This window comes from Salmo salar, chromosome ssa28 (genome assembly GCF_905237065.1).
Source record: "Salmo salar chromosome ssa28, Ssal_v3.1, whole genome shotgun sequence".
Taxonomy (NCBI): domain Eukaryota; kingdom Metazoa; phylum Chordata; class Actinopteri; order Salmoniformes; family Salmonidae; genus Salmo; species Salmo salar.
In genome coordinates, this window is record NC_059469.1 from 16,442,157 (window position 1) to 16,463,527 (window position 21,371).

Genomic DNA, 21,371 nt, shown 5'->3' on the forward strand with positions numbered 1-21,371 from the left:
GCCGTGCATTATCATGCTGAAACATGAGGTGATGACGGCAGATTAATTACACGATAATGGGCCTCAGGATCCCGTCACGGTATTTCTGTGCATTCAAATTGCCATCGATAAAATGCAATTGTGTTCGCTGTTTTCTGTAGCTTGTGCCTGCCCATACCATAACCCCACCACAATCATGGGGCACTCTGTTTACAACGTTGACATCAGCAAACTGCTCACCCACACAACGCCATAAACATGGTCTGCGCTTGTGAGACCGGTTGGACGTACTGACAAATTCTCTAAAACAACGTTGGAGGCGGCTTATGGTGGATAAATAACATGACATTCTCTGGCAACAGCTCTGGTGGACATTCCTGCAGTCAGCATGCCAATTGCACGCTCCTTCAACTTGAGACAGCTGTGGCATTGTGTTGTGTGACAAAACGGCACATTTTAGAGTGGCCTTTTATTGTCCCCAAGGTGCACCTGTGTAATGATCATGATGTTTAATCAGCTCATTGATATGCCACACCTGTCAGGTGGATGGATTATCTTGGCAAAGGAGAAACGCTCACTAACAGAGATGTAAACACATTTGTGCACAACATTTTAGAGAAATAAGCTTTTTGTGCGTATGGACAATTTAGATCTTTAATTTTAGCTCATGAAACATGGGCTTTACACTTTACATGTTGCGTTTATATTTTTGATCAGCGTATGTTCACTCAACCTAAAATTAAAAGTTGAGTGAACATACAATTCAACTTGAAAATGTATGTTTGTTCAGCTTTACTCCCAAATGAGATACAATTGTAAGTTGAATCAACTATAATGTTACTTTTGGGAGCAAACTCACAATCCTATTGTAGCTAGTTGCCTTACAATTGACCTTTGAAATCAAGTGTGAGCGTAATAAGGTTTCCCAGCTGACTTCATAAATCTAATGACTGGCCTCTACATATTGTTTGTATATCCTCTCTAACAGTACCATGAGCTAAAACACAGTGTTTTGATGTTCATGGAAGCCATAATAACATTGTTGTCTCAGTTTACAACAAAGATTGTAGTGTTCATTTCACCCCTTACATCCAGGATGTTCAGTATGCCCTTTCCTTTATTCAGTGTGAGTGACTGGATATATGAAACCTCTCCAGACTCCCAAAACCAGATCTGAAATCACAGGATAGAGATTCCTTATCCGTCCATGGCAGTCTTTATTCACATATTTGTCTGATTTGTCTCAATCAGCACTAGCTTAACCAAGACTTCAGTTCAGACTCTTATGGGGTTTCCTTCTGAGTTGTGTGATGTCTTTTCAAGTAGAGATTGTCATCAGTTGGCCTTTTTCAGTAATGATTTCCTGTTTCTGGTCCAACTCAAGGTCAACTTCTAGGAAGTCCTGAAGACTGTCTCTGTCCTGGGTCTCCTTCCCCTCTCGCTGAGGTACAGGGTTCCCTGGCCCCACCTGCAGGGGTTCTGGGCAATTTTGAGGCCCCCTCTTGCTGCAGCAGAGCAAGCCTCTCTTGGCTGGTCGTACCAGTCCCAGGAACACAGCTCCCAAACCCATACCCACCGCACAGGAGTAGAAAGCTGAGCCGTAGTTCTGAGTCAGGTCCACCAGAACACCTGAGAGTACAATAACATTTTTATAAGTTGAAAAAATTCATTCATAAAAATGATGCACAAATTAATCAAGTTATTTCATTTGATGATAATGAAAATAAAACAAATGGTAAATCTATCATTAGTGAGAGAGAGAGCAAAAGAGACATGACATGACAGAGAGCTGTGAATAAATATGAGACCTGAATGCATCTCTTACCTCCTAGAGGTGGTCCGGCCAGCCCAGCGAAGCTCTGTATAAACACATAGACTCCCGCGGCTGACGCCATCCTCTCTATGCCCACCACATCTTTCTCTGCCAGCATGGGTATATGCGTTGATGACACAGTGCCCATAAAAAAACCATAGAACCCACAACACATCGCCAGACCCCAGAACTCCCACACCAGGGTAAAGGCCACCAGCACCAGGCACAGCAGGACTACACATCCTAGCAGCACCAAGGGCTTCCTGCCTCTAAACAGCTTCCTGCCTAGCACCCAACCAATGGAGATGCGACCAAAGATCTCTGCAACCGCCATGGTGGAAAGCATGTAGGTTGCACGGTCGCGCTCTACGCCACGGCTCACGCTCAGCTCGATGATGTAGAGCTGAGGGGCAAAGAAACCCAATGTGGCGAAGAGGCCGAAGAGAGCATAGCAAATGAAGCTGCCTTCTCTCAGCACGGAGAAGTCAAGGAGTTTTGGCTTCTGGGCGGATACTGTCGGTGTCTGCTCCTCATCCTTCTCCATCTCCTTCTTGCTTCCTAAGCACAGCTGTGAAGACGCCTCCTTCTCTCTTCTCTCTTTCCCCCCCTTTTCTCCCTTCTCCTCTTTCCCCTTCAGAGGAATCTCCTCCCCTGCCTTGCTACCATCATTCAGGACCTGGTGATGGAGGGACTGGACCCCAGAGTCCTCAGACTCTCCAGAGCTCAGGGAGTAACAATGAGTCAGCTTGTTCTCCTGAGAGTAGGAACTCTGCAGTGTGTAAGAGCTATCCTTAGCATATGAACTGTCCTTAGTGTACAATCTCTCCTTAGTGTAGGACTCCTCCTGTCTGTTCAGAGTATCCAGAGCCTTCAGCTCTTGGTCAGCCAGTCCACCTGTCTCTGTCTCCGTGGCTGGTCCAGGTCTGATGAAGATGGGTCTTAGCAAAACTCCACAGATGATGATGATGCCCTGCAGAGCTCCGATCACCACCAGAGTGTAACGCCAGCCGATACAGTCCCTCAGAGCAGAGAATGCTGAGGAGCAGATGGGGGAGTTTTTTTTTTAATATACTGCTCAAAAAAATAAAGGGAACACTTAAACAACACATCCTAGATCTGAATGAAAGAAATAATCTTATTAAATACTTTTTTCTTTACATAGTTGAATGTGCTGACAACAAAATCACACAAAAATAATCAATGGAAATCCAATGTATCAACCCATGGAGGTCTGGATTTGGAGTCACACTCAAAATTAAAGTGGAAAACCACACTACAGGCTGATCCAACTGATGTAATGTCCATAAAAAAAAGTCAAAATGAGGCTCAGTAGTGTGTGTGGCCTCCACGTGCCTGTATGACCTCCCTACAACGCCTGGGCATGCTCCTGATGAGGTGGCGGATGGTCTCCTGAGGGATCTCCTCCCAGACCTGGACTAAAGCATCCGCCAACTCCTGGACAGTCTGTGGTGCAACGTGGCGTTGGTGGATGGAGCGAGACATGATGTCACAGATGTGCTCAATTGGATTCAGGTCTGGGGAACGGGCGGGCCAGTCCATAGCATCAATGCCTTCCTCTTGCAGGAACTGCTGACACACTCCAGCCACATGAGGTCTAGCATTGTCTTGCATTAGGAGGAACCCAGGGCCAACCGCACCCACATATGGTCTCACAAGGGGTCTGAGGATCTCATCTCGGTACCTAATGGCAGTCAGGCTACCTCTGGCGAGCACATGGAGGGCTGTGCGGCCCCCCAAAGAAATGCCACCCCACACCATGACTGACCCACCGCCAAACCGGTCATGCTGGAGGATGTTGCAGGCAGCAGAACGTTCTCCACGGCGTCTCCAGACACTGTCACGTCTGTCACATGCTCAGTGTGAACCTGCTTTCATCTGTGAAGAGCACAGGGCGCCAGTGGCGAATTTGCCAATCTTGGTGTTCTCTGGCAAATGCCAAACGTCCTGCACGGTGTTGGGCTGTAAGCACAACCCCCACCTGTGGACGTCGGGCCCTCATACCACCCTCATGGAGTCTGTTTCTGACCGTTTGAGCAGACACATGCACATTTGTGGCCTGCTGGAGGTCATTTTGCAGGGCTCTGGCAGTGCTTCTCCTGCTCCTCCTTGCACAAAGGCGGAGGTAGCGGTCCTGCTGCTGGATTGTTGCCCTTCGTTCGGCCTCCTCCACGTCTCCTGATGTACTGGCCTGTCTCCTGGTAGCGCCTCCATGCTCTGGACACTACGCTGACAGACACAGAAAACCTTCTTGCCACAGCTCGCATTGATGTGCCATCCTGGATGAGCTGCACTACCTGAGCCACTTGTGTGGGTTGTAGACTCCGTCTCATGCTACCACTAGAGTGAAAGCACCGCCAGCATTCAAAAGTGACCAAAACATCAGCCAGGAAGCATAGGAACTGAGAAGTGGTCTGTGGTCCCCACCTGCAGAACCACTCCTTTATTGGGGGTGTCTTGCTAATTGCCTATAATTTCCACCTGTTGTCTATTCCATTTGCACAACAGCATGTGAAATGTATTGTCAATCAGTGTTGCTTCCTAAGTGGACAGTTTGATTTCACAGAAGTGTGATTGACTTGGAGTTACATTGTGTTGTTTAAGTGTTCCCTTTATTTTTTTGAGCAGTGTACAATACTATAGTAGTCAGGGTATGCAATCCAACCTCAAATTAAATGCGGGTTAATTTTAAAAGAAAAAGCAATTGAGAAAAGTGAGATTAAGGTAATGGGAAGGTTGGTAAACTGAAACATTGTATTTTTAAAGAGAAACTTTGCTAGTAAGCAGAGGCTTTTAGTCCCACTGTGACCTCTTACCTGGGGCGAGGGCGAACACAGAGAAGGACTCTCCCGTGGAGGCGACAGCTGTGACCAGGGAGCGTCGCTGGGAGAAGTACTGAGACAGTAGGGTGACGGTGGGCAGGAAGGTCAGACAGTACCCCAGACCTGTGGAGGGGAGAGGACACACATGCACACCCACTGGTGACAACACTGGTGCCGCTGTGACAGTTATGATGGTCAATATCCTGTGTGTATTTGTTTTGTCTTACCTGCAACGAGTCCGATGGTGATGTACATCTCGTTGATGGAGTTGGTGAAGCCACTGGCGATGGTTCCTATGGAGATGAGGAGTCCACCAATCATAACAACTGGCCGGAACCCAAATCGGTTGGTCATTATAGAAGCAAGAGGAGCTGTGAGGAGAGAGCGGATAGGTATCTCTTGTTAGCGCCAAGATATGACACACTATAGAGCATCTGACCTTTTTCAGTTAATATCACCCTAAAAACATTATTATGAGGTCAAGCAGTCTGGCACAGTAACACAAGCCTTCACACTCAGCAGCTCTTCAGAACCAGAATTGCCCTGGACTAGGGTTTGTTAAACTATGGGTCTGGACCCAAAGTGGGCCCTGGGCATGTGAGAGTTTATGAGTTATGAGAATACATCTATAATCATGCACTATGTCTTCTTAATTTGGAGAACCATTTGGCTCACGAGAGGACAGTCAATTCCTCATTTGGGTCTTGAGCTGAAAAAGCTTAAGAACCCCTGCCCTAGACCCTCTCATCCCCCATCCCCAGTCTCACCAGTGAAAGTCATAGTGAAGACACAGATGGAGATGATCCAAGACACTCGGCTGTTGCTCTCCCCGAACTCCCCCATCAGGTCCTGGAGGAAGATGCCCAAGCTCTTGATGACTCCGTAGGTGAACACTTCCACCAGGAAGAAGCAGACCGCCACCACCCAGCCCCAGCCACCATCTGGGGGAGCCGTGTAGACGTTAGGCCCCATGTAGCGCTTCACTCTGGACCCCCACACTGTCATAGTTGGAGCAGAAGATGCTGTAGGGAAGGGGGCAATAGAGAACTTTTAGAAAAGGTAACAAGTAAACAACACTTGTGATTGGGAAGAAAATAAATACATAGTTAATAATGCAAATGTTATTGGTATGGTATAAGGTTAATATGTTAATATTAACATTGTGTGTGTGTGTATATATATATATATATATATATATAAGGCTAGGATTAGCTGATTTATGAAGAGTAAATTAAAAAAATTGCAGTTTACATGTGACTTTCTGAGTCAGTCCCTCCCAACTGTAACGAACCCTCTTTGGTCACTGTGGGTATGTGTGAACGCGCATTGTTGGCGTGAACGTGCACGTTCTTCGAGTCCGCAATAACTCTGCAAGCAAGACGTCACTGTAAAGCGGTAATACAATCACTGTTACCTGTGGATTACATGGCAAAATGTCAATACAAAGTATCCTTTATCAATTTCATATGTTAGGTACAAAGTTGCAACTTGCAAACTATTGTCGTTTCAGGCAATGTTATGATGAAAGTTGTTGCTGCTTACATCCGGAACAATATAGCAAGCAACGTGTCCTGAAAAGCTACATCAACGCAACTGTTACTTTGCATCAAGGATCCTAATCAATGCAGCAGCGCTAATTAGCACATCGTCAATTACGCAACAATAACTACAATTCACACACACATAAACCTGTTTCACTCACTGCCTTTTTATTGTCGTTCCACATATCCAGTTAGCCTTTTCTCAACGAATGAATGAGCAATGCCATCCCTTGATGTCATTGGTGAATAGCCTATGGCATTGGTAACTCATCCATTCCGACGGTCATAACCTATGCTGCTGCAGTGCTGACTTGTCTTTTCTGACTTGTCTGTCTTATAACCAAAAGTGTGTGTATAGATCTGTGTGGGTCGACCCACACCAATGTTTAATGTGCCAACACGTTATCTCATTCAGCCAAAGGAAAGACAAACAGCAGATAAATGTAAGCCCTCTATAGACTTGACTTAGCCTAAAGTATAACACCGATACTACTTTACTTGTCTTAGCCCATGGCATCATGTTCTCTTACATTCTAGGGCCTTCTAGATATTTTGCATCTAACCGATTTGGCTATAAGCTGTAAGCTATAAGCTGCCAAAGTATTTTAATCAGTAATTAATGTTAGACCACAATGAAAAGTATTCTAACTAGGCTACAGAGGTGATTATTGGGCCTCTTGAAAAACCTGTATTTACAGTAGGAAAATGGGGAAGGGTCATGCTTTTTCAGTTTCAGTCAAGGGGAGGGGTTAGTATTATTTAAATCTCGTCCAGGGGAAGGAAGGGTCATGTCATTTGTCATTAATTACGTTTCAATATTTCGGAGTGTTTTATAATGAGTTGATTATTAGGCTACATATCGATGTGTGCCGAATGCCGCCCCTCATCTCTGATTCTCTGCTGGGCGCTCAATATCATATTATTTTTTAATTTCACCTGTATTTAACCAGGTAGGCCAGTTGAGAACAAGTTCTCATTTACATCTGCGAACTGGCTATTTAGTGTGGTCTCAATCAAATGATCTATAGGCTATTGGCTACGAAGTGCATGCTCGGAGATGCACAGAACAAAGTTTAATTAGTAAGATAGCTGCTGGGATGGTGTAAATAAAAATAGGCTGCATTACACACAGCAATGGATATTCAAACCCTGAGTCCGGCCTGCAAATTTCTTGTTAACAAACTATAGTTTTGGCAAGTCGTTTAGGACATCTACTTTGTGCATGAAACAAGTCATTTTTCCAACAATTCTTTACAGACAGATTATTTCACTTATAAATCACTGTATCACAATTCCAGTGGGTCAGAGGTTTACAATCACTAAGTTGACTGTGCCTTTAAACAGCTTGGAAAATTCCAGAAAATGATGTCATGGCTTTAGAGGCTTCTGATAGGCTAATTGACATCATTTGAGTCAAATTTTTGGATGTATTTCAAGGCCTACCTTCAAACTCAGTGCCTCTTTGCTTGACATCATGGGGAAATCAGCAATTGTTGACAAGTCTGGTTCATCCTTGGGAGCAATTTCCAAACGCCTGAAGGTACCACGTTCATCTGTACAAACAATAGTACGCAAGTATAAACACCATGGGACCATGCAGCTGTCATACCGCTCAGGAAGGAGACGCATTCTGTCTCCTAGAGATGAATGTACTTGGGTGCGAAAAGTGCAAATCAATCCCAGAACAACAGCAAATGTGAAGATGCTGGAGGAAACAGGTACAAAGGTAACTATATCTGCAGTAAAACGAGTCCTATATCAGGAGGGTAGAAAGGCCGTTCAGCAAGGAAGAAGCCACTGCTCCAAAACCGCCATAAAAAAGCCAGACTACGGTTTGCAACTGCACATGGGGACGAAGATCGTACTTTTTGGAGAAATGTCCTCTAATCTGATGAAACAAAAATAGAACTGTCTGGCCATAATGACCATCGTTATGTTTGGAGGAAAAGGGGGGAGACTTGCAAGCCGAAGAACACCATTCCAAACATGAAGCACGGGGGTGGCAGCATCATGTTGTGGGGGTGCTTTGCTGCAGGAGGAACTGGTGCACTTCACAAAATAGATGAGGGAGGAAAATTATGTGGATATATTGAAGCAAGATATCAGTCAGGAAGTTAAAGCTTGGTCGCAAATGGGTCTTCCAAATGGACAATGACCCCAAGCATACTTCCAAAGTTGTGGCAAAATGGCTTAAGGACAACAAAGTCAAGGTATTGGAGTGGCCATCACAAAGCCCTGACCTCAATATTATAGAAAATGTGTGGGCAGAACTGAAAAAGCGTGTGCGAGCAAGGAGGCCTACAAACCTGACTCAGTTACACCAGCTCTGTCAGGAGGAATGGGCCAAAGTTCACCCAACTTATTTTGGGAAGCTTGTGGAAGGCTACCTGAGACGTTTGACCCGAGTTAAACCTCTTAAGGATCCACCCCTTTTTCCCTCAATTTTCGGCTGAAATGACATACTCAAATCTAACTGCCTGTAGCTCAGGCCATGAAGCAAGGATATGCATATACTTGGTACCATTTGAAAGGAAACACAAGGTTGTGGAATGTGAAAGGAATATAGGAGAATGCGCAAGCCTAACATTGACCGTGTAGAATTAACCCTTAACAGTGAAAACAGGGTGTTTTCTTCTGACAGTTTACAATGACATCTCTCCCCATAGGAATACATTGCCTCCTCCCCTAAATTCAACCTGATGCTTTCGTGGGTTATAATTGCCAAATCAAACTGTCTTCAATGACAATCCATCAGGCCACTATGAGGATTACCTGTGTTGATTCTTAGCTTCCTGGAGCAACCGGGAGTGGTTAAATTCACCCTAAAAGTGGTTTTGATTTCACAACTTGTAGTTAGTGAAAAACACTGCATTCAACCCTCTATAAATCAGTCAGTTCTTAACGTAAAGACTTGAAACTCAGGAACGTCTATCACTGCTCGGCCATCCTGAGTTCAACGAGCCATTCAATTGGGCATTTCTGCAGTATATTAGAGCATGTCCAATTCGTGATGTTAAATGCCCATTGTAAGACATTGTCAATGGACAGTGTACAATTGTACATTTCCAATGTATTTAATGAGGGATTTAACATCACCAAATGGACAGGCTGAAATCAACACCAATGAGCGATTAGACAGTGTCCATTACACATATTCTATATTGTCAGTGTGAATATGCTCTTCTGCAAGTTGACAGTGTCCATTGCCAATGTATATCCATAAGGACTTCCCATTACGAAATGGACATGCTGAATCAACATCAATGAGAAATTCTTACTTCCTATGACTTCCTATGATCAAACATGACAAATAAACCTTCTAGGTTGATTCAGGGCTTAACAAAGTGATATATATCATTTGGTCAGTATATATGCCATTTGGACATTTCATATGCCATTTGTACATGGTACACTGACTTTTTGGTTCGGAAGCCGACTTCCTATGATCATATATTGCAAATGGACAAAATATAGCCTTATGGACAAACTCAATAAAAGAAGACAAATGTATGTCCGTACGGTTACTACATATGTATAATTGACCTAAAAATATGTATAATTGGCAAAACAAAGCACTTTTTAATGAGGTTTTAACATTTTGAAAAAAATTAGATTTTGAAAATTTCACCCTTGGGACCTGACTTTGTGACCATTTCCCATATGAAAATCTATGGTGGAGGGCGCTCATCCCCTATGGGAATTTTGGTTTATTACACTTTGCATTTGCAATGTTCCCGGTTGCAATATGGTTTTGATGAACTGCCGTCCATTTGAGTGGTATTTGCGATTGTGTATGGTTCTCCCAATGCCAATAAGTTGCCATTCATTTTTGTCCATTTCATGGGGGTCTTACTAACAACGAGTGCTTTGTGTTGGAGCCTATTTCTTCCCATTTTAAGAAATAATAGATAGGCCTATATGTTTAGGCTATAGGCTGGATTTGTGGGTCAATTCCTCCACCCACCATAAAACTCGAATTGAGGGGGTATGATGAGAGGATATGCCATAGGCATACCTTTTTATTACAGAAAATGGCAAATGATTTTGAAGAAAATCAAATGTATCCGATTATATAAAGTGATCTATAACAGAGCTTTAGTCTGCGATGCTTTATGTTAGAAACAAGCTGTAAAATACCCAGGAAAGACGTGACTCCGATGCAAATGGGGATATCATTGTTTAGTTTCGTTGACCTTCAGAGGCTGACTTTGCTTATGAAGTAATCTAATCCTTTCACTGTCAATTGATTAAGCTATTAACTTTCTGTACAATAGAAGATGTTTAAACCCAGACAGCTTTTAGGGAAACACTTTTAGGGAAAGACTTAACCCAACGACCTTCTCTCGTTGGGTTAAGCCACGGAAGAAGAGTAGCCAACAGTTAAAGCTTACACTGTTCTGTGTCGGTAGGCCTACTCTGTCTGGGTTAGAAATGTAGGCCTAACTTTTGAAAGTACAATGCTCAGATTCATAATGACGTCTCGGATGTAATTATTTGCAAACGGACAGTTTCGTTGCAAACAAGACACACTGATTTGGCATGGGAGAAATGTGATAAAATGAACACATAGGCCTATTTCTTTGTCCATTCTTAGGCTGTAATTTCGGTAATTATTGTGGTATAAAAAAATATTCCTCTAATATGTCAAATTAATTAGAAAATGCTATTTTTTCTATATACGATGATAGATTAATGCAGTGCTTTTACTATAAAGGAGATCTTTGCACCCCTACTCATGTCCACGGTGGTCTGCATACCCACAACCTCCTGACCTGCAGCCCTTTGCACTATCAAAATTCCGCATTGCCATGTAGGCTACAGGACGAAGAACAGTTTCTCATATTTGAGGCTCTGCCTGGTCTGTCCAAGAAGTGCGGGTAAACGCCGTCCACTTTTGTTTTAATTATTAATTTAGCTGTAGGGGAGGGTCTTCTTATTTTTTTGCGTTCAGATAGGGTTTAGGTAAACTATTTTGCCAAAGGGAGGACCATCCATTTTCTACAGGTAAACCTTATTATAAATAACATTCACTTACTAACTGAAAAATCTCACTAATTTGGAACTGTCTAAATAATTATTATAATGAGAACAGAACTTTAGGCTCCTAACCTTATTCCTCACCTTTAGTGGACTGATCTCGAATAACCACCGGTGAAAGCAAATCCCCAGGGTGGGTCTCTGCCATATTGCTTCCACTTCTCCAATATTTTGAAGAATGAATTAAGGAAAGGAGAGCTGAGGAGAGGAAAGCCCGCGTCTTCAATTTAAAGGTAGCACGTGTTTGTGAAGGACAGCGTTGAACTACCCATAGTATAGGTCTCATGCTGTTGGTAACGTGGATTGTAGATAACTGTAGGTTTGTTTACTCTTTGCCAGCTCACTTGTTGCTCCTTTTCAATCAATACTTCTCAGTCAGATACAGAATCTTTACTTCAAGATAGTAAAATTAGTATTGCATAAATCTTACCTGTTTTTCAGTTTTAGAGATAAAAGATCTGTCTCTTTCCCAAATGTTTTTCACATTGTGCTGTGTGGTAATCTTGTGTGCTGTTCAGTTTATGACCGGTGAAACCAGTGACAACCTTACTGTGGCTCTCTCTCTCTCTCTCTGTCTCTCTCTCTCTCGCTCTCTCTCTCTCTCTCTCTCTCTCTCTCTCTCTCTCTCACACATACTCTCACTCACACACACACCTACACACCCCCACACACACACTCATGAAGAAACACAGGGGTTAAGGGGATCAGGTTACAATCAGTCAGCTCGGTCCTATATCAGTCTACTGCAGCCCCCTGCACCTAATAACTGTCAGAGTGCTGCCTGTGTGCAGTTGACCATGATTGTTATAATTGTTATAGTAATGAATAATACATTGTTCAACCCAAAGCTGCTATAAAAGTGTCTCGTGGGACCTTAGTTTTGATCAGTTCTTTGCCTTGTCTTACTCTGTCACTCTCCCAGGTCTTGAACCAGAATGGCAGGGAGTGTCTTCCTGCTCCTATTAGCTGGGACACTGCTCTGTGGGCTACTGTTCCACACAGTGAGCCAGAATGAAGCTGGGGACAGGACCCGCAGCAGGAGACCCAACTTCATCATCATTCTGGCAGATGATATTGGATGGGGAGACCTAGGAGCCAACCAGCAGGTGGGTCAGAGGTCAAGCCAAACCCCTCATCTGGATCTGATGGCCCAGCAAGGAATGAGGTACAGCTCTTGTTAGCCTGTTCACTAACCAACTAGCCTAACTTAAAGTAGGCTTTTTCTCACAGGATAGAACTGTCATGGATAACTGCTACAGGAGGTAAAGGCTTTAGTTCCAGTCCTGGTGTCAAATACCATTATTGAATCATGAGCTACACATGTCTTACTTATGTATTGTAAGTATTTGCACACCCTGTAACTCTCTAGTCCAGAACAAGTGTTGGTCACCACCACTTTATTTGTTCAAAACCCATTTTGTCCTCCATAACCCCTTTCATCTGTGTCCTCCAGGTTGACAGACTTCCACTCCCCAGCCTCCACCTGCTCCCCGTCCCGTGCTGCTCTCCTCACAGGCCGACACGGCCTGAGGAACGGGGTCACACATAACTTCGCTGTGGGATCCGTGGGGGGGCTACCCCTCTCTGAGACCACCCTGGCCGAGATACTGCACCAGGGTGGATACTACACAGCCATGATCGGTGAGAGGCAAAGAGACCTCTTCTATTTTATTCTGTTCTATATTTTATTATGTTTTGTTCTATTCTATCCTGCTCTATTCTATTTTATTCTGTTCTAACCCGTTGTGTTTTCTCTGTTGTAAGTGCAGGTAAATGGCATCTAGGGCACAATGGTCCGTATAGTCCCACCAACAGAGGTAAGAGGCATTGGATTCTTGAGTTAAATTGTTGACATATTATACCTACTATATCTATCTGCATGAAGCCACAGTAGTGCAGGTGTTACAGTGAATGTGAGGACTTAAACAACGAGTGTCTTATTGCTTTCTGTGGGCAGGTTTCGACTACTACCTGGGGATCCCATACAGTAATGATATGGGCTGTACAGACCTGCCTGGTTACGACCTGCCCTCCTGCCCTCCCTGTCCCCCCGGACCACAGATACTACACAACAGGTGGGGGTTGTATGCTCATGGTTAACAGAGGTACACAAACATACACAGGGGTCTTTGTTTGCTCTCATAGACAGATGAGTCTATACAGACTGGGCTAGATCCTAATTTGAGACCCAGAAATATCATTTTTCCTGCATGAATCATACATTTACTTGCCAGAACTAGGGCTGTGGCGGTCACAAAATCTTGTAAGCCGGTGATTGTCAAGCAAATAACTGCCGTTTCACAGTAATTGACCGTTAATTAACATAAACACATTTAGGACGTCCTGTCTTCCACACATAGCCTACAAGCCGCTGATGCAGACCTTTGGAACATCTACATTTTAACAAGTCTAATAAATCCATGTAATATAGCCTACACCTTCACAATAAAGCCATTATATTGTAGGCTATTAAGATGGCGCAGGTGAAGAAGGCAGATGTTTTACGTTCCCCCAACCGATTGTGTTTTTTTGTTAGTTTATTTGCGTTGTTTGTAACTTATTTTTTTACTTATTTTGTACATAATGTTACCGCTACCATCTCTTATGACTAAAAATAACTTCTGGACATCAGGACTGTGATTACTCACCACGGACTGGCAGAATCCTTTTTTTCCTTTAACGAGTCTGACCAACACGAACGATATACTGCTTTCTCGGGAACTGGCCCAGATCCCCGTTATTTGCATGAAGAGGAGGTGGAGAAAAGGGGGCAGGAGGACCGGCTGGCCGCTGAGAATTCGTAGGCGATTGAATTAACCCCCACTTCCTTCCATTCTGCTAGCAAACGTGCAGTCTTTGGACAATAAAATAGATGACCTACGCAGAAGATTAGACTACCAAAAGGACATTCAAAACTGTAATATCTTATGCTTCACGGAGACGTGGCTGAACGACAACACTATCAACATACAGCTGGCTGGTTATACACTGCACCGGCAGGATAGAACTGCGGCGTCTGGTAAGACAAGGGGTGGCGGACTATATTTTTGTAAATAACAGCTGGTGCACGATATCTAAGGCAGTCTCAAGCTATTGCTCGCCTGAGGTAGAATATCTCATGATAAGCTGTAGACCACACTATCTACCTAGAGAGTTTTCATCTGTATTTTTCGTAGCTGTTTACATACCACCACAGTCAGAGGCTGGCACTAAGATTGCATTGAATGAGCTGTATTCCGCCATAAGCAAACAAGAAAAAGCTCACCAGAGGCAGCGCTCCTAGTACCCGGGGACTTCAATGCAGGGGAACTTAAATCCGTTTTACCAAATTTCTATCAGCATGTTAAATGTGCAACCAGAGGAAAAAGAACTCTGGGCCACCTTTACTCCACACACAGAGACGCATACAAAGCTCTCCCTCGCCCTCCATTTGGCAAATCTGACCATAATTCTATCCTCCTGATTCCTGCTTACAATCAAAAAGCAGGAAGCACCAGTGACTAGATCAATAACAAAGTGGTCAGATGAAGCAGATGCTAAACTACAGGACTGTTTTGCTAGCACAGACTGGAATATGTTCCGGGATTCCCCCGATGGCATTGAGGAGTACACCACATCAGTCATTGGCTTCATCAATAAGTGCATCGATATCTTTGTCCCCACAGTGACCATACCTACATACCCCAACCAGAAGCCATGGATTACAGGCAACATCCCCACTGAGCTAAAGGCTAGAGCTGCCGCTTTCAAGGAGCGGGACTCTAACCCGGAAGCTTATAAGAGCTTATATGCCCTCCGACGAACCATCAAACAGGCAAAGCGTCAATACAGGACTAAGATAGAATCGTACTATCGTACTACACTGGCTCTGATGCTCATCTGATGTGGCAGGGCTTGCAAACCATTACAGACTACAAAGGGAAGCACAGCCAAGAGCTGCCCAAACTACTTCTATGCTCGCTTTGGGGCAAATAACACTGAAACATGCATGAGAGCAGCAGCTGTTCTGGATGACTGTGTGATCACGCTCTCCGCAGCTGATGTGAGTAAAACAGGTCAACATTCACAAGTCTGCAGAGCCAGACGGATTACCAGGATGTGTACTGCGAGCATGCGCTGACCAACTGGCAAGTGACTTCGCTGACATTTTCAACCTCTCCCTGTCTGAGTCTGTAATACCTACATGTTTTAAGCAGACCACCATAGTGTCTGTGCCCAAGAACACTAAGGTAACCTGCCTAAACGACTACCGACCCGTAGCACTCACGTCTGTAGCCATGAAGTGCTTTGAAAGGCTGGTCATGGCTCACATCAACACCATTATCCCAGAAACCCTAGACCCACTCCAATTTGTATACCCCCCAACAGATCCACAGATGATGCAATCTCTATTGCACTCCACACTGCCCTTTTCCAACTGGACAAAAAGAACACCTATGTGAGAATGCTATTCATTGACTACAGCTCAGCGTTCAACATCATAGTGCCCTCAAAGCTCATCAATAAGCTAAGGACCCTGGGACTGAACACCTCCCTCTGCAACTGGATCCTGCACCTCCCTCTGCAACTGGATCCTGGACTTCCTGACGGGCCACCCCCAGGTAGTAAGGGTAGGTAACAACACATCCGCCACGCTGATCCTCAACACAGGGGTCCCTCAGGGGTGTGTGCTCAGTCCTCTCCTGTACTACTCCCTGTTCAGTCATGACTGCACGGCCAGGCACGACTCCAACACCAGCCTTCCCTGTAGCTCAGTTGGTAGAGCATGGTGTTTGCAACGCATGGTGTTTGCAATGCCAGGGTTGTGGGTTCGATTCCCACGGGGGGGCCAGCACTAAAAAAAAAATACAAAAAAATGTATGCATTCATTACTGTAAGTCGCTCTGGATAAGAGCGTCTGCTAAATTACTAAAATGTAAAATATTAAGTTTGCCGATGACACAACAGTGGTAGGCCTGATCACCGACAACGACGAGGCAGACTATAGGGAGGAGGTCAGACAACAACCTCTCCCTCAACCTGATCAAGACAAAGGAGATGAGGAAAAAGAGGACCGAGCACGCCCCCATTCTCATCGACAGGGCTGCAGTGTAGCAGGTTGAGAGCTTCAAGTTCCTTGGTGTCCACATGACCAACAAACTAACATGGTCCAAGCACACCAAGACAAAACCTATTCCCCCTCGGAGACTGAAAAGATTTGACATGGGTCCTCAGATCCTCAAAAGGTTCTACAGCTGCACCATCGAGAGCATCCTGACTGGTTGCATCACTGCCTGGTATGGCAACTGCTCAGCCTCCGACCGCAAGGCACTACAGAGGGTAGTGCGAACAGCCCAGTACATCACTGGGGCCAAGCTTCCTGCCATCCAGGACCTCTATACCAGGCGGTGTCAGAGGAAGGCCCTAAAAATTGTAAAAGATTCCAGCCACCCTTGTCATAGACTGTTCTCTCTGCTACCACACGGGAAGTGGTACCGGAGCGCCAAGTCTATGTCCAAGAGGCTTCTAAACATTTTCTACCCCCAAGCCATAAAACTCCTGAACACATAATCAAATGGCTACCCAGACTATTTGCATTGCCCCCCCCCTCTTTTACACCGCTGCTACTCTCTGTAGTTATCATCAATGCATAGTCACTTTAATGACTCTACCTACATGTACATATTACCTCAACTAACCGGTGCCCCCGCACATTGACTCTGTACCGGTACCCCCCTGTATATAGTCTCGCTATTGTTATTTTACTGCTACTCTTTGTTTACTTGTTACTTTTATTCCTTATTCTTATTCTTATCCGTATTTTTTTAAAACTGCGTTGTTGGTTAAGGGCTCGTAAGTAAGCATTTCACTGTAAGGTCTACATCTGTTGTATTCGGCGCATATGACTAATAACATTTTATTTGATTATTTCTTTTAGACAGGTCTAAGGCTGTATCACAACCGGCCGTGATTGGGAGTCCCATAGGGCAGCGCACAATTGGCCCAGCGTCATCCTGGTTTGGCCGGTGTAGGCCGTCATTGTAAATAAGAATTTGTTCTTAACTGACTTGCCTAGTTAAATAAAGGTTACATTTAAAAAAGAAAGATAAAAAAGAAACATGATATGAAGAAAATGTAGTCTATTTCAGAAGAACAGAATAGCATACTCTGAGTTGTCCTGATCTGGCTATGCCAAATGGCTGTGGGCTCCACTAGCTCATTTAGCAGACAATATTTGCTTAGAATTCCATGGCATTATTTTATAGTATTTTATAGCATGAAGAATACAATTGAACAAAGCTGAATAAAACAGGAAGGATATTTTCTACAAACTATTTACGGGAGTGCACACATGCAGCTATTCTGTGTTGAGCGGTTAATAAAGAAACAGCTACTCCTATATGCTTATTTTAGAGATATTAATGTAACTTTAGTTGTGATACAAACATTGGGCTATATGTTTATACATTCTAAAGCTGAATGATGTTTATACATTCTAAGGCTGCATGATGCGACTCTAATGATGTTTGGAAAAAAGTAGCATGAAAGGCATGAGCTCTGCTTAGTTTTTTGCGCAGGCTGTACACACTTTATCAGTCTCTCATTCACAATTTGACAAGCATTTGATAATGCCTCGAATTTCCCGGCAGCATCCCCTTTGTGTGACTCTAATGCCCCCTAAAAAATCCATGCATTTTGTGGCCAGTGGTCATTGTGCCCTTGGGCTGAATATAATAATTTTAATTCCCTTCTCCCTGTGTGCTGCTTGCTCCGAATCACCTCTCACTCACATGGCTCGTCACATGATCGGGTCTTTCTCATAAGCTACAAGTGAAGACAGACACATCGGGGACTCAACTGCGCGCGTACTTATCCAATTCTGAGGTGCATATTGAAGATATTGGAACAACTGTCCACATTTCATTTTTGTCAGCCAACAAGATGAGTAGGCCTAACGAACAGCAAAAGCACTAGCCTATGTCAATTTACTATCCCCATAGTACAAAGGTCGACCTATTCTATTCGAGAAATAAATATTCCAAACATAGTCTGGGACAGTTGTGGGATGCGATAGATCCTAAATTAATACAACCATTAGCATAAAAAAAAAAATGTAACCAATGAGGCTGATGCAACAGATCAGAACGTTTAGCTTAAAATGTTGATAAACTATAAGGCTATTTCTTCACATTATAAGCGCAGCAGTGAGCACACGGCAGCAGGCTATTAGCAGGAATGTTCCACTAAACGGTCACGTGGAATTTGACTGCCTTCATGACTCTTGACCGCTGGTGTGGCGGTAGTACGGTCACCGTAACAGCCCTAGTCAGAACTCTGTATTCTCCTAATACTGAATATTTGTGTTGTCTACTTAACCAGATTGAAGAGGAGTGGTTACAGCAGCTGTTACACCAAAGTGGCTCTGCCTCTGTTTGAGAACCGGACCATTGTAGAGCAGCCTCTGGACCTGTGGAGGCTAACACAGCGATACACATCCACTGCACTCAATGTCATACACATAGCCAGGTAAAATATGCCCATAAAACATATATGTGACAGGAAAAAACATACAGCTATTTAATAGAACAAAACCCTCATATGCAGTACTGTAACTTGGGTTGCTGCCGTTGATATAGCCTATGAGACAGTTGTATGTTGGTCATGTCATGATATGTTTACAGGTTAGTGCAGGGGAACATAGTTCTGAACGAATGTAGCCCAGATTGTTAGAACAGAAATGGTAACATGTTTTTGTCAGTGCACGTGCTGTTTATTTTCAGAACCCAATTTCACAATCTGTCTCTTGCCAACATTCTGATTCCGAAAGCAAAGATGGTGTTCCATTCTCTAATGTCAGAGCACAGCTGCCTAAACAGTAAGAAATGTGTGTTAAGAGGGGGTTATTTGTGCTGAACAATATTCTGTAAGTCTGACTCTCTCTCGTTTTACATCACACCTGTTTGAAGTGCCCATCGCTTACAGTATCAGGTCTCGTGACGGCTTAATAAACTCTCACTCTGCCAAAGAGAAGAGCTTGCCCTTTCTCCAGCAAGTCAAGTGGCTATCTATAGGCATATACAGTAGCCTACCATACTCATAGCTCAAATATACCTTCTCAGTGCTCAAACATTTAAATGTGGGATCTTTTATGTTATCAATATCATGATGACATGTTTCTTCATAGGGAACGGGGACAACCTTTTCTGCTCTATGTAGCTCTGGCACACATGCACGTCCCCCTGTCCCCCCCTTCCTACGCCCCCAACCCCTCAGAGGGCGGTGTGTACGCTGCCAGTCTGCGGGAGATGGACGGTCTGGTGGGGGCAATAAAGAATGCCTCTGATGCCTCAGACAAGGAGAACACTCTCATCTGGTTCACTGGTGAGTGATCACTGACTACCAGCGATCATGTTTCCATTTGGATCATTGAACATCACTGTATTGTTTGTTTTTCTCCAGGTGATAATGGCCCCTGGGAGCAAAAGTGCCAGTATGCAGGAAGTGTGGGTCCTTTCCTGGGGAAGTGGCAGACCAGCAGAGGTTAGTACTTCCTGGGTCAGCACTTGCATTCTAGTGCATCAATTCACTGAACTAAATTATGAATCTTATGTTTTATTGACATCAATGGTCCATGTATTGGTCTGTTACCTGTCTGTCAGGTGGGGGCTCTGCCAAGCGGACCACTTGGGAGGGGGGGCACAGGGTGCCCACAGTGTCCTACTGGCCTGGCAGAGTACCAGCCAACAGCACCAGCTCTGCCCTGCTCAGGTTTGGTCATAATTACAGTACAGATATATCTGAAGCTACTCCCAGCTCAGATGCAAAACACAGGTGAATGAATGTTACACTTTTGCGTTATTTGTGCAAACTTGACCCCCTCTTTCTCCTGATCTCCCTCCCTCTCCCCTCTCCATTCTCCCAGTGGTCTGGATATCTTCCCCACCCTCCTCTCCCTAGCTGGAGTGAACCCCCCATCGGACAGACGCTATGACGGTATCGACGCCACAGACGTCCTCCTACACGGCAAAGAAACAGGAAATGAGGTATGACCCACTGAGCTATCAGAGCTAGTCATAACACAAATGTAGTGTCGTAGAACTACTCTGAAACAGGAATATGACCGGATGGATTTCTGGAACGAGTCTCTCTCATTTGTCTTCCTCTCCCTACTTGCAGTTCCTCTTCCACCCCAACAGTGGCGCTGCAGGGAAGTATGGGGACCTGCAGACCGTCAGACTGGGGCGCCACAAGGCCTTCTACATCACGGGTAATACAGCCGCTAAAGTAACGGCTAAAAGGGATCTGGATAAACTCCATTGGTATGCTTGGTCAGGTGTAGTGAGTGACTGACTGAGATTTGATTGGTCTACTGTAGTATTGATAGTTTAGTGAAATAGTAGTATTGATAGTTTAGTTTACTGTAGTACATGTTGCCCCTACAGGTGCGGCTGAGGCGTGTGGGGGGTCTACAGGGAGGCAGGAGCTCCACGACCCCCCTATGATATTTGACCTGTCTGTCGACAAGGGCGAGGAGAGACCCCTGGACCCCACCACGGAGGAGTACAAGGAGGTGGATGAGAGGGTGAGGAGGTGGAGGGAGGCGCTGCTCTATGACATTGCCACTGACCAATCAGTGTCCACGGCCGACTACGCCACAGACCAATCAGCAGCCCCCTGCTGTGACCCCCGGCACACAGCCTGCCGCTGCCACACCCTGGGCTGAGGACACACACATTCAGTTACACACAGTTTGACATTCACAGAAAAAAAGACCGACTGATACGCAGACACACACACACTTTAGTTTTAGTCCAATAATTGTTTGCTCTTGGAGGTATGTGCGTGCCCATGGGAATGTAGAAATCACTGACCTGTAGCCTACATCTGTGTTCATGTAAACAGAGTGAAGAAGAAAAGCAAATAGTAGAACTAGCATCTGCCTGTTGTGAGGAGGCCGGACTGTGGGTCATTCTCCTGGAGGTCAGTACCGGGGACTGACTGAGACACATTGCTCACTGCTGCTCTGAGGGGAAACATGGGAAGACAGCTGCTGTTGCGTAGCAAGGACAATTCACCGTATTATTACCAATATTAAGTGTTTTCCTGTACACAGGCTTTTTGTGTAGTAATACCACGGAGGCTTCTGGGTTGCTCTAGCACTCTCTGGTGGGAAGTATATGA

At 44.6% G+C, this 21,371-nt stretch overlaps 2 protein-coding genes across 9 annotated transcripts; one reads left to right on the forward strand and one right to left on the reverse strand.

Annotated features, from left to right (window-relative positions):
* Positions 1-1,176: 1,176 nt before the first annotated feature.
* LOC106589594 (monocarboxylate transporter 7) lies at positions 1,177-11,800 on the reverse strand. Of its 5 annotated transcripts, XM_045710404.1 has the most exons (8): positions 11,641-11,790; positions 7,617-7,726; positions 5,884-6,046; positions 5,400-5,654; positions 4,860-5,003; positions 4,627-4,755; positions 1,805-2,827; positions 1,177-1,608 (listed from the first exon to the last, which is right to left on the reverse strand). In XM_045710404.1, the coding sequence occupies exons 4-8, from the start codon at positions 5,635-5,637 to the stop codon at positions 1,298-1,300; spliced, it is 1,845 nt and encodes a 614-aa protein (XP_045566360.1). In that variant the 5' UTR covers positions 5,638-5,654; positions 5,884-6,046; positions 7,617-7,726; positions 11,641-11,790; the 3' UTR covers positions 1,177-1,297. The 5 variants fall into 5 exon arrangements, with proteins under 5 accessions (XP_045566360.1, XP_045566361.1, XP_045566359.1 ...); XM_045710405.1 differs by lacking the exon at positions 7,617-7,726; XM_045710403.1 differs by lacking the exon at positions 5,884-6,046 and having other exon boundaries at positions 11,641-11,789.
* Positions 5,946-21,229, forward strand: LOC106589598 (arylsulfatase G). 4 transcript variants are annotated; one of them, XM_014179774.2, is made up of 14 exons: positions 11,120-11,177; positions 11,301-11,443; positions 12,133-12,375; positions 12,664-12,851; positions 12,980-13,027; positions 13,168-13,285; positions 18,570-18,716; positions 19,375-19,571; positions 19,650-19,730; positions 19,850-19,958; positions 20,113-20,233; positions 20,367-20,457; positions 20,633-20,772; positions 21,093-21,229. In XM_014179774.2, the coding sequence occupies exons 3-14, from the start codon at positions 12,146-12,148 to the stop codon at positions 21,186-21,188; spliced, it is 1,566 nt and encodes a 521-aa protein (XP_014035249.1). In that variant the 5' UTR covers positions 11,120-11,177; positions 11,301-11,443; positions 12,133-12,145; the 3' UTR covers positions 21,189-21,229. The 4 variants fall into 4 exon arrangements, with proteins under 4 accessions (XP_014035248.1, XP_014035249.1, XP_014035246.1 ...); XM_014179771.2 differs by having other exon boundaries at positions 20,633-21,217; XM_014179773.2 differs by lacking the exons at positions 11,120-11,177; positions 11,301-11,443 and adding an exon at positions 5,946-6,027 and having other exon boundaries at positions 20,633-21,217.
* The last annotated feature ends 142 nt before the right edge of the window (positions 21,230-21,371 follow it).

Bases quoted from the DNA above. Each gene is read 5' to 3' on its own strand.
- LOC106589594 (XM_014179757.2), bottom strand. From the start codon at position 11,496: ATGAGACCTATACTATGGGTAGTTCAACGCTGTCCTTCACAAACACGT. The intron at 5,655-11,294 runs GTGAGGAATAAG...CCTTCCCTACAG, and splicing joins TCGAGATCAGTCCACTAAAG to CATCTTCTGCTCCAACTATG. The intron at 2,828-4,626 runs GTAAGAGGTCAC...TCTGCTCCTCAG, and splicing joins TGTGTTCGCCCTCGCCCCAG to CATTCTCTGCTCTGAGGGAC.
- LOC106589598 (XM_014179773.2), top strand. From the start codon at position 12,146: ATGGCAGGGAGTGTCTTCCTGCTCCTATTAGCTGGGACACTGCTCTGT. The intron at 13,286-18,569 runs GTGGGGGTTGTA...CTACTTAACCAG, and splicing joins CCACAGATACTACACAACAG to ATTGAAGAGGAGTGGTTACA. The intron at 19,572-19,649 runs GTGAGTGATCAC...GTTTTTCTCCAG, and splicing joins CACTCTCATCTGGTTCACTG to GTGATAATGGCCCCTGGGAG.